This window comes from Chrysochloris asiatica, unplaced genomic scaffold, assembly GCF_000296735.1.
Source record: "Chrysochloris asiatica unplaced genomic scaffold, ChrAsi1.0 scaffold00078, whole genome shotgun sequence".
Lineage (NCBI taxonomy): Eukaryota > Metazoa > Chordata > Mammalia > Afrosoricida > Chrysochloridae > Chrysochloris > Chrysochloris asiatica.
Window position 1 is genome coordinate 1720843 of NW_006408596.1, and position 12608 is coordinate 1733450.

General features: G+C 40.6%; 1 protein-coding gene across 1 annotated transcript in view; it reads left to right on the plus strand.

The window, feature by feature from the left end:
• MPHOSPH9 (M-phase phosphoprotein 9) overlaps positions 1–12288 on the plus strand; it is a 75878-nt gene extending 63590 nt beyond the window's left edge. The window contains exons 16-23 of the mRNA XM_006865374.1: positions 4321–4455; positions 5071–5250; positions 6381–6517; positions 7473–7590; positions 8550–8653; positions 9320–9567; positions 10435–10503; positions 12187–12288. Coding sequence (XP_006865436.1) covers positions 4321–4455; positions 5071–5250; positions 6381–6517; positions 7473–7590; positions 8550–8653; positions 9320–9567; positions 10435–10503; positions 12187–12288 — 1093 coding nt within the window. The remainder of the gene's footprint in view (positions 1–4320; positions 4456–5070; positions 5251–6380; positions 6518–7472; positions 7591–8549; positions 8654–9319; positions 9568–10434; positions 10504–12186) is intronic.
• Positions 12289–12608: the final 320 nt, after the last annotated feature.

Here is a 12608-nt window from a genome sequence, read left to right on the forward strand (position 1 = left end):
GCTCCTTGGAGGCCAGAATGGCCAAACTTCGTTTCTCATACTTTGGACATGTTTTGTCTGGAGAGACCAGTCGCTCAAGAAGGAGATCATGTTTGGTAAGGTGGAGGGTCAGAGAAAAAGAGGAATACCCCCAGCGAGATGGATTGGCAATGTGGTCGCATCAGTGGGCTTCAGCGTGACAACAATTGTGAGGTGTGCCCAGGATCGGACAGTGTTTTGTTCTGTTGTACATAGGGTCACTGTGAGTCAGTAGCGGCTCGATGGCACGTAACAACAACAAATTAAGGAGCACAGAATTCTCTGGGAAGTGTTTATGTATGTATGTATATGTATATACACATGTATGTATATATATGTATATATGTGTGTGTGCGTATGGTATATATATATGTGTGTGTGTGTGTGTATGTATATGTATTAAGGTCAGTTTGAACTGCAAGGTTGGAAGTTCAGCCCTAGCAGTCCTACCTCGGAAACCCTATACAGGGTCACTATCAGTCGAAACCGACTCGACGACAGTAACAACTATATATGTGTATGTGGATATATATAGTCACCACCATCATTGATATATATGTCCTAATCAAAATTTGTTTTGTTATCATTTTATGGTCATTATCTTGATCACATATTATAGATAACATGAATGTAGGTCAGAAAGTATTGCTACAAAATTATAGAAACCTTTACTAAACAAAAATATCAAAATTGGAAATGGTGTTTCTTGACATATCCTGCATCTAGGTGTGTATGCTTCTGAAGACAGCATTTCCAAATCTAACCTTCCCTGTCCTTAATTTACACTATGTCCATATGACAGTTGTGGCATCCTTGAGGGATTCAAATCATGTTCTTTTTAAGTATTCTTTGAGTTTGGGAACACAAAGAAGTCAGAACAAGATCAGGGCTATAGGGTAGATGAGTTGGTAAGGTTTCAACAATGCAATTCTTGTAGGACAGCCCTTGCTACTTTCCAACAATGAGCTGGTGCTTGTTGTGGTAGAAAACAATTCCTCAAAATAAAAATTTTGGCCTTTTTTTCACCAGTGCAGTTTTCAGTTTTATGAAAACTTTTAATAAGCCCTCATGATTATTGTGTATCCTTTGAGAAAATCTATCAAGATGATCCCTTTGGAACTCCCGAAAACAGTTGACATAACCTGAGCTGACCTCCTTGCTTTGAATTTTATGGGCTCATGAGTTCCCTGAGAAGCCATTGCTTTGATTGGATCTTTTTTTGAAGGTATCTCATGAAGCTAAGACAAGTGTATTACTAAGGTAACTTATCTGAAGTCATCCATTGATTTCAGAGACATGTTGAAACTTGGTTGGTTTGCCATTAACCTGCACATACATGAACTAGAAAGCTATACTTTTTGACTTTTGTTATTGTTGTTAGGTGCCGTGGAGTCCTGACAGACTCATACTGACATTAAATCACAGCAGAATGTAATGCTGCCCAGGCCTGCACCAAACTCACAATTGTTGCTGTACTTGAGCCCATTACTGGGTCACTCACTGTGTCAATCTATCTTGTTGGAGGTCTTCCTCTTTTTTACTGACCTTCCACTTGTCCAGGGACTGGTCCCTCCTGATAACGTATCAGAAGGATGAGGGCAAAGTCTGGCCATTCTTACTTCTAAGAAACATTCTGGCTGTGCTTTCTCCAATACAGATTGGTTTGTTCTTTTGGCAGTCCATGGTACTTTTCATATTCTCCTCAAACACATCAGTTCTTCCATAGTCTTTCTTCAACTGTCCAACTTTCACTTGCATGTGAGGTTAATGAAAATACCATGGCTTGGACCAGGTGCACCTTAGTCCTCAAACTGATATCTTTGCTCTTCAACACTTTAAAGAGGGCTAGTGTAGCAGCTTTGCCTAATGCAATACGTTGTTTAATTTCTTGACTGCTGCTTCCATGTGTGTTGATGGTTGATCCAAGCAAAATTAAGTCTTTGACAACTTCAGTCTTCATGATCTTGATATTATTTATTGGTCCTTTGATGAGGATTTTGTTTTCTGTAGTCTTTGATCTTTATCAGTAAGTATTTTAAGCCCTGTTTGCGTTCAGCAAGCAAGGTTGTATCATCTGAATATCACAGGCTGTTAATGAGTCTTCCTCCAATTCTGATGCCATGTTTTACTTCAGAGAATCCAGTTTCTCGAATAAGTTTGGGGAAAGAGCACAACCTTGCTGCACACACCTTTCCTATTTGTAAACCATTCAGTGTCCTCATTCTCTTCAAACAACTTTATCCTTGTATATATGTATGTATGAAGGGATTTTAAAAAGTTGTGGAAAAATTCCATTATTTTTTATTCCATTTTTTTCCCATGAACTTTTAAGGTCCCCCTTAGTACGTATTTCTGTGTGTGTATATGTGTGTTTGTATGTGTGTTATTTGTAAGTGCTGTTGGGTCAGATGACTCCTAGTGATCCTGTATAGGATTTCCAAGGAGTGACTTGTAGGTTTGAATTGCCTACCATATGTATAGCAGTCCAGTGCTTATCCTACAGTATTCTTTATAATTGTAAGGATGTTTGAAATATGAATTTTTAATTGGAGGAAAAGAGTGACTTGGAGTTGAAATGAAAATAGGGAAGAGGCAGCTCATGAGAAGCCTGGTTGTGAGGCGCCAGAGAAGGACAGGAGCATCTCTGTCTTCTGGTGTCTTTTTCCTCTAAGCAAGCGTTTCACCAGACAGTGAAGCTTGCTGTGGAGAGCGCTGAGGGGAGTGCAGAACGCGTGAGAGACTTGTAGTGGAGAATTGTTGCCTGTTGATTAGAGCAAGGCCTGTGGCTAGCCAGTGTTGGGGGACCACTGGAGGTGGCTGTGATAATTTTGTAAGGGGACACCAGTCTGTACAGTTGCTGATGCTGGGGTCACAGTGTCAGGCAGGCCCATTAGGTATGACAGAAGGTGAGTGGGCAAGGGAGTCAGGGTTATTCACACGTGCATGAATGTTATCCTTGGTAGTGCATTGGTTAAAATGCTTAGCTGGTACTAAAAAGGTCAGTAATTAGAACACACCAGTGGTAATCTGGGATAGCCTGCAAGCCGTACGGGGCAGTTCTGCTCTGTCCTGTAGTTTCTGTGCGTCCAGATTGCCTTGACGGTGGTGGGTTTGGTGTTTGTGGTTTGAGTTGCTCTCCAAGGAGCCCTGGTGGTCCAGTGGTGAAGTGCTAATGGAAAACTTGGTGGTTAGAAGCCATCCGTGGAGCCACAGGAGAAAACACTTGTTTCTGCATGCTAGAGAGCCTTCTGGGTCAGTGTGCTGTGTCATACAGGTCACAGTGGGTCAGAATCGACTAAGCAGCACACAGCCACAATGATGGCCCTGAGCTGGGGACTCCCGAGTAGATGAAGAGGAAGGGGAAGCGAGGAGTGGTGCCTAGGACACGGTGAGGGCATGGGTATGCCGGAGTGTGCGTGCCAGGAGAAGAGCAGAACTGACTTTGAATTGTTGATTTCTGAAAGGCTGTGTTCTCTGGGATGACAAGCCCATTGTGAGTGTGGAAAGGGGCAAAATAAAGTCTGGAGAGGAAGGTGTGTGGTCATGTGAACTTCAGACAAGTGGGTTTTCCTGAGAACGTCGGAAATCATAGTCTTGTCCAGTAGAGTAGAGCTCATGGGCAGCCACGTGTAGATGTTCAAATTTAAATGAGCTAAAATTAAGTAAAAGCTAAAAATCGGCTCTTTGGTCTCTGGCTCCACTCTAGTGCTTGGTACTGATAGTGACTAGGGGTTCTTGTGCTGGACGGTACAGATGCAGAACATTGCCATTTTCACAGAAAGTTCTGTTGGACAGGGCTGCTCTGGGAAGGAGTGGGAGGGCAGAGCCCCAGCTCCTCCCTTGGAGGCTACCGTGGTGTGTAGAGGATGTGAAGTATGCTGACAGGCCATGCTTTGTGGAAATGAGGGTGCCTTAATGGTGATTGAGGTGCAGAAATATCCACAAGTCACAGAAAATTATAGCTCATGAATCTTGAAGTCACAGAATCAAATTCATCTATCTAAAATACAGATTTTATAATTAGTTTGTAGTCACTGTATACATAATGTAAAGGAAGCCCTGGTAGTGCAGTGGGTTGATGGTTCAAACCTCCCAGCTGTTCTGTGAGAGAAAGAGGGCAGCCTTGGCCACCCTGAGGCCGGTTCTAGTCTGTCTCGCAGGGTCGCTAGAACTCAGAATCAACTCAAGGGCCGTGGGGTTTTGTTTTGGAAACATGTAAATAATACTCTAAAGCTGTAAAGCATTTGGTCCAAAATGAAGCCAAAACCTTACCATACCTCAGGATGTTTCTCCTCCCAACAGCACCCTGTCAGCTTCTGACGTCAGCAGGCGCAAGTGGTTGCTGCCAGGCGCTGAGTACTCCATCTTCACGGGCCAGCCTTTGGACATCCAGGAGCAGCAGGCGGGCAGCCAGCGGGAGGAAACCTGTGCTTCTGGGTAAGACCTCTTTGTCCAGTACCAAGTACAAGGACTGGTCACTTTACTCAGGGATTTCCGTTGTCTTTAAATGTTTATTAAGTGCCATCAAGTCAGTCCAACTCAGTGAACCTGTAACAGGTTTCCAAGGAACAGCTGATGGGTTTGAACTGCCAGCGTTGCCATTAGCAGTCCAGTGCTTAGACTACAGTGCACACCCTCTATTAAGCACCATCTCTATTTCTTTAATGCCTTGATTTGGGGACCTGAATTTTATTTCCCTTTGAAAGGGTATTTTGTTGTGTAGAGCTTCCTTGCCATGTTCTTGGCATAATAGGGCACTGTGTCTGGGTTCTCATGTAGGTTAAAGATGGCTATCTTTATACTCTAGAGCTAGCTCTGGCTCCTCTGTGCCACCTCAGTTTTGTTGCAGGGGGCCTTGCAGACCCAACATATCTGCGTGTGCTAGGCTGTGGCAACAGTTGTGAGGGAGCGGCCTGCTTTATGCAGGTTGAGTTTTCATTGGTTTGTCTTGCACAGAGCACACTTTGATTGTGGACAGTAGTCATCGGTTCTCTGACGTTTATTCCCCTCACAACCCCAGTCAGCTCATGTGTCTCCCAACTGTCATTTAAGGTACCATTCGCCTCCAGAGAAAGAGTCTCCACCTGAAGATTCTCCAGCAAGTGTTTTGTTAAAAAAACAGAGAGGGACTTTAGACTCCCCAATCATGAAAGCTTTAAAAGAACTGGATGAGGAAAAAATATTTAAAAACTGGGGCACACAGACAGACAAAGAGGAGGCCTCAAATAGTAAGTATTTGTTTTCTTTCTGTTGGATAGATAGGTGTGTCGTTGTCTTCCATAATCATATTGCCATCTTTAAATGTAAATTCTCCAAGTGATGAAATGTAAACATTCAGTTAGTTATGCTGTTACAGATGACTATAAACCTTCTGTTGGTGTTATTGTTATTAAGTGTCATTGGGTCGGTTCTGACCCATAGCGACCATGTATAGCTTTCCGAGCAGTGGCTGGTGAGCTTGAATCACTGACCCTGTATTTCAAACCGACTTTGCAGTCCAGCGCATTAAACCACAGCGCCACACCAGGGCTCCAAAGGTGATTGTTTATCCCAGTGATGGCATAACATAGCAGAGGAAATCTTGTGTTCTGAATATTAAAAAGGTTTATATGGCCGCCTTTGGGGTTTTTGAAAGTTTTCTCTTACTAACATGTCTTACATACACACATCAAAAGGTCAAAAGGTTGAAAGGATGCAGAGCTGGGGGATAATAGATGCCAGACCACATACAGATCAAGGAACAGAGATGCAAAAGCTGAGAAGAGACGAGGACCTTCCCCCAGAGCCAAGAGAGACCAACCCTTCCCCAAGCGCCAGTGTTCTGAATTCAGAAACTAAGAGAAAATAAAATTCTGTAAATGCCCCACAACTGAAGTTCAGAAAGTGTTTGGTATTCATAAAATGAGAATTAGCATTTCCCTCTTCTCCTTCCCTTTCTCCTTTTCAGTAGCATTTAGAGCGGAAGTACTTTTATCTCCTTTCATCTGCTCCCAGGCTCACCTTGGTCAGGACCAATAACCACACCCTCAGCATCTGTGGTGTGGCATTTTCAACATAATATCTCCTAGTAAATAAATTAGTAAACTATTTTCTAAAAATAAACTCTTGAGAAACTACCTTGAATGCTAATTGTAAATGCCAACCCAGATGACTTTATTATAAATTCCCACCTTGTTGTCATCAGGCATTTTTTTATCATTCTATCTCAGTGAATTCACAAATAATCGTTATCACTTGGATACCAAGGAGAAGCGCTCTGAATTGAAGGGAAGCTAAGTGAATTCAGGTGCCTCACTGTAGGCGCATTTATTCTGTTTGTGTGACTGCTCTGTTGCTCATCTGTCTTTTGTAGAAGTAGTGAGTTCCCGACCAACAGAAACAGCAGTTGGTACCAGTCGATCCCCTGAGAAATGTGCCCAACAAAGACAAAAGCGATTAAATTCTGCATCTCAGAGGTCATCCTCTTTACCACCGTCAAACCGGAAGTCAAACACTCCAAGTAAGAGTTAACTTCATCTGTGTCTTGGGCTCTTAAGCTGGTCTCTAGTCTGTGCATGCTGTGTGATCATTTCCTAGTTCTTGGGTGCTCTTCTCAGCATAGTTAAGGGTTCTGAACCCAAGGCCCGTAAATACGGCTTTATTCAATAAACAGTTGCACAGTCATGGTTGCTGTACTTGAAGAAATTCCCTGATTATTAAAGTGAGGTTTTGGTGTGTGTCCAGTAACATTTTTGCAACTAATATCACTTCAAGAGTTTTTGAGATCATAGAGATCCAACTAAACATTCATGCACACAAATTAATTTAAGCTAATCCAGCTCTGGTAGCGTAGTGGTTACGAATCAGGCTGCTGACCTCCAGGTCAGCAGTTCGAAACTACCAACTGTTCCAGGAGAAAGATGAGGCTTTCTGCTCCCTTAAAGATTTGCAGCCTCAGAAACCCTGTGCAGGGTCGCTATGAGTCGGAACAGTCTCCACAGTACTTTACAACAAACAACAACAATCCCTCAGCATTGACCGCCCTTTTTTACTTCAGCTAGTGTATTTACAAGTAGGATTTAAAAGTGTAAGTGTTGAATTTCTGTATCCTCCATTTCCATTTTTTATAACAGCTGAGGAGATTGTTGGGTTACCAAGTTATAGGAATGTTCACTGTTGGACTGGTGTGTCCATCGGATTTCCAGTCCACTTCTAAAATCCTGAAAAACCAGTTTTGAGTCTGAGTGTTGAAACTACAGTCTGATAATAGTAAAATGTTAACAGTGGTTTCCTCTAGGTGTTCAGGTTACCATTTAATTTAATTCTATGTTTTATACTCCTGTCTTTGGAGAAGTTTTCTGGTAGAATTGTATTTCTCCTGGAATTAGGAAAAAGTGGTCTGCTTGTGTTCTGCCAGTATAACATATAGTCTATGTAGAAGAAAAAGAACATTTCCTTTTCCTTTTCTTGTATAGCAAAACGAGAGATTATGTTAACACCAGTGACTGTGGCTTACAGTCCAAAGCGATCCCCTAAAGAGAATTTGTCTCCAGGATTTAGTCATCTGCTTAACAAAAATGAAAGCCCAGTTCGGTGAGTTCCCTAAAATTACAGAATTAAAAAACACAATTTTTTCCCTTTGTTTTTTGAATGTTAGCTTACATCTTAATCTATCACTACTGGTATTTTAATTGCCAGTGGAAATCTAGGGATTTGGACTGTGTAACTGAGTGACATCCTAACAATAAAGTACATACATGAGGGAGTAGGGAGTATGGTGGCTCTGGGCTGAGAACTGCAGAGTGGTTGGAACCCACCAGCCGTTCCATGGGAGAAAGATGAAGGTTTTTGCTCCCTTGAATATTTGAAACCTTGTATAGGGTTGCTGTGAGTCGAAACCGACTTGACAGCACTTCATTTAACTGTGTAAAAACTGACTGAGGCTAAATGTCTGAACCCCTTCCTACTTTTGGATGTAGAGTAATTGTCTGTGTTCCTGAAAAGAGCTATGGGAAAGAGAAACTTTTGAGCCTTTTGTACAAGGTAGGGGGGCTGTACTGGTACAACACGAGATGTAAACTCCTGACAAAATTGTCCTGGTTATGAAGCGTGGTCTGTTGGAGTGTGTGGTAGTGCAAAGAATATTGGACCCATAAGTTATCAGACCTAACTCTTGACACCCAGCCCAGTATCTTGGAGAGATTATGGAAGCACCACTTTGAGCCTCAGTTTTCTCTTCTATAAAAGAGGAATACTAATACCTCCCCTGCTTACTTCACAAGGTTGTTCTAAAGATCAAATGAGAGTCTGCTTGGGTAAGTGCCATGAATCTCTAGAGAACTCTGTAAATACAATTTCATGTTATAAAATATAAATTACATTTCAGTTTTATATACATGGGCAGTTTTTATTCTTTTTTTGTTTTGATTTAAGAAAATAATATAAATATATTAGTTAATTGGATGCCCGCTCTTCTTTCTAATGGAGATAGGAAAAATCAGGTGACTTTTTTTTCCTCCTCCTTCTCACAAGTAACTTGCTTCATTCAATAGATTTGCTATACTTTTGGATGGCCTAGATACTGTTCCTGTGTCTACACTGCAACGTTCCAATGCAAAGAAACAGCTCCAGTTTCTTCCTCTAGATGCCATGGAAGGTATCTTTTCCTATGAAGTTTATCCCTTACGGGTTTAAGTCACTCATTTTGTGAAAGGTTCTAAGCTATCCTGCACTAAATCGTTTTCACTCCACAGACCTAAAAATACATGTTCATGGTGCTTGGTATTGTGTCTGTGTTGTTAGCCTCATTGAAAAGTTGGGACAGTAAGGCATAGGGAATGTTAATGTTTCATTTACAGGGTTGTAGTCTTTAGTTCTCATTGTCGTATTGACTCTATAAATAATGTAAACTTACTCTATGAGCTATATGTGGTGTAGAGTTTTAGGCAACTTTTTTTCTGTTCTCAAAATTGTAAGTTTGGAATAAAGTTATCAAATAATGTTATGTGGCATCATCGAGGTAATCCCGCAAGACGTTCGATCTTTCTTGTTGGCATATGTGCTTTCAACTTTCTGCCAGCACTAAGTTTTCTTATCACTTAAGGAAGCTGTCAGGAAGGTCAAACTGAGGGCAGAGCTTTCAGAATTCTTAGGAGAAAAAGCAGTGAGTAAAGATGATTGGTGATCATATCTCTCTTTATGACTTTCACTGACCATCTAGCAGCCATTTTCAGAAAGTGAAATAGGGTAATCTATTTAATGTGGATATGGTCACTTGAAAACATTAATAAATTGGAGACATTTGATTCCTCTCTGACAGCAGAAGAAAAATATTCAGAAAAAGCCTCTGGCAACCATGATAATCATAGCTACTGCCCCGAACCATCAGCAGACGGAATGAAGAAAGCACATGTGCAGTCAGCCTGGGAGAAGAATCAATCGGTTCTCTCTGAGCACTGTACGCCTGCTTCAGGAACACCGCAGTCTAACAATTTTGAATATACAGCAAAAATTAGGACCTTGGCTGAAACAGAGCGATTTTTTGATGAGCTCACAAAAGAAAAAGACCAGGTAATAGACAGACAACCCTTTAAAAAAGTCTTTTTTTGAACTTAATGCATGTTGTTAAGTGCCGTCAAGTCGGTTCTGACCCATAGCGACCCTGTATAGGGTTCCCGAGGAGCGGCTGGTGACCTTGAACCGTTGACCTTATGGATCAAATCGACTTTGCAGTCCAGCACATTAACCCACAGTGCCACACCATATTAATGAATATGTCTGAGGAATTGTCAGAGGGTAATGTAGAGCCAATAGTCACATGACTCTGTGGGATACCGTAGGAAAAGGAATGGCAGCTACCGTGGGCTCACAGCACAGCGATTATGAGGATGGCGCTGGACTGGGTAGTGTATTCTTCTTCTGTGAGTTAAACTTGATGATGGTACCTAATAAAAGAACAACAGCAACATAGCAAAAGGACCCCTCGTGGTATAGTGGATTGCATGTTGGACCCCTCGTGGTATAGTGGATTACATGTTGGACCCCTCGTGGTATAGTGGATTACATGTTGGACCCCTCGTGGTATAGTGGATTACATGTTGGACCCCTTGTGGTATAGTGGATTACATGTTGGGCTGTAACTGCAAGGTCAGTCATTCGAACCCACCAGCCATTCTGTGGGAAAAAGATGAGGCAGTTTGCTTCCATAAAGACAGTCTCAGAAACCCTCTAGGGTAATTCTGCTCCATTGTATGGGCCAATATGAGTTGGAATCAACTAGATGGCAGGGCAGTGGGATTTGTTGAGTCATTACTATTTGGTGACAGAGGGCACATAGAGTAAGACGGAATGAACAAGTGACTACTAGACTTTGTGATAAACCTCCATGACGATAAGTAGAATCGGCCCTTGTATTTAAACATTCTTTTGCATTCACAGATTGAGGCAGCGCTAAACCGGATGCCTGCTACTGGGGGGCGGGTCACTTTGCAGACACGATTGAACCAGGTAAAAGGCTTCAGCTGAATTCTGCTCTGGAGACTTGTTTTCCATTTGCCAAGACTTTGAAACTATAGCTTTTTAGGCATACAGAAGCAAGCAGTGAAGACTCTTACTTAGCTTTTACAGAAAATGTTTGGTTATTGTAGCATATTTTATAAATGCATGCTACCTTTCAGCATTAAAAACTCGCATCATCTTCAACTTCAGGATAATATATTCATGCCATATTATTTTGAAGAAATAACTTTGGGAGCAAATGACGATAAGCCTTTTAGGAGATTTAACATTGTTAAATGAATGTTTTCACATTAAATCTCCTTTTCTTGTGTGTTTATTTTTCCCCCTATAGATCTGCAATTTTGTTGTTGTTGTTGTTGTGCTTTAGGTGAAAGTTCACAGAGAAAATTAGTTTCCCACTCAATAGTTAGTACAGAAAGTGTTCCATGAGGTTGGTTGCATTGACTACAATGTGTCAACACACTTCTCATTGTCACCTTGGGTTCCCGTTTCCTCTCATCCCCATGGTTTACCCCTTCTTGCCTTCTCATCTTTGCCTTTTGGGAAAATGACATCCTTTTTTATCTTCTGTAATGTATTTCTGAAGTCCTTTGCATGTAAAATTGTTCCTTTTTGCAACTGGACTAGCTATAGTGGTAAAATACAGAGGTGTGACTACATTGTTGAGCAGGAGCTGCTAGGGGTGATTTGTTTTGTGTGTTTTTCTTTTAGTTTTTGAAAGCAAATTAAAATGCATGAAATAATAGGACTTGTTTAATCTGCTGTTTTTGTCATTTGTAAATATAACACATGTATGTCTAATATAATATATAATTGCCTGTTTTAGCTATGTTGGACCTTGATGTAGGAAAACTCATTTTTTGGTTGATCTGTAATACCAGAAAAAAAAGGAAGCCACAAAGAAAATAGCAGAGCTCTTTGTCTTGGCCCCTGTACACCTAATTGCTTTTTTTCTCTGACTCTAAGCCTTTTTATTGTTTGTGTTCTGAAAGTTTGTGATCACTAATTTATAAGACCGAATGAATATATGAAACTCCTCTAAAAATAGTTTTTCTTTTCCTGATAAAATATTGAAGTTACTACTGAATAAAGTATCTAAAATACTAAATAAATTGTTTCAGGTACAATTTATTAAACTGGTACTAATTATATAAAAGAGAAAGTTATTACACTGATTCATTGCGAAATCCATTGTCCTTTGGAAAGTTTCTTCCAGTATTTATCCTTCTTTTCAACTTAGAAATTTTTGTCAGAAGAAAGTAACTTTGGTTTTGAAGATATGAGTGAGTGGAGTACAGTACCACATGGCTCTACGTATCTCTTCAGAAGGGTTCCTCTTGTGCTGTTCTCAGTTCCACAAAGCCAAAGAATGACCTCAATCCAGTACCTTTACTGCAGTTTCTCTATACTTGGAGTGCCAAACATATTGGGGATAGTTTAAAGTACAGCAGTTATTTATTTTGAATGGTTGAAAAATTTTGGCACATTGTTCAGTTTCAAAGGAATAACCTGAAAAACAAAGATTTATGTAGAAGACGGAATAAGTATGTGTAATGTTAACATTTGACCGTGCTCTTTTGCTAAACAAAAGGTCAGTGTGGTGGTAATGACAGACCCAGTGAACTGGATGTAGAATACTAATGCAACTTTTCCCCCATTATTTTCATCTAGGAAGCATTGGAAGATCGCTTGGAAAGGATTAATCGAGAACTGGGTTCAGTTCGTATGACACTAAAGAAATTTCATGTTTTGCGCACCTCTGCAAATCTCTGAAAATTGTAGCCATTAAATTTTGAGATGTTTTTCTTTGCACTAATGTATAATTACGCATTCAGAAAAGGCAAACTCTTTTGTACTGTTGATAAGCCTTGCAAATAGTAGTTTTACAATCATGCTATTCTTTACACTTGCTATTTTATACTTCAAATGGCCACATATTTTCAAGATATTTTTGTTATGCTCAGGAATCTCTTGTATATTTTACTATTTAAAAAGTGTTATTTTTAAATAGTACATGTCCAGTTTATATGTAGAATAAGGAACTATAAATGGAGAGGCAGCTTGTTTCTAAACAGATAGTGTTATACTTTTAC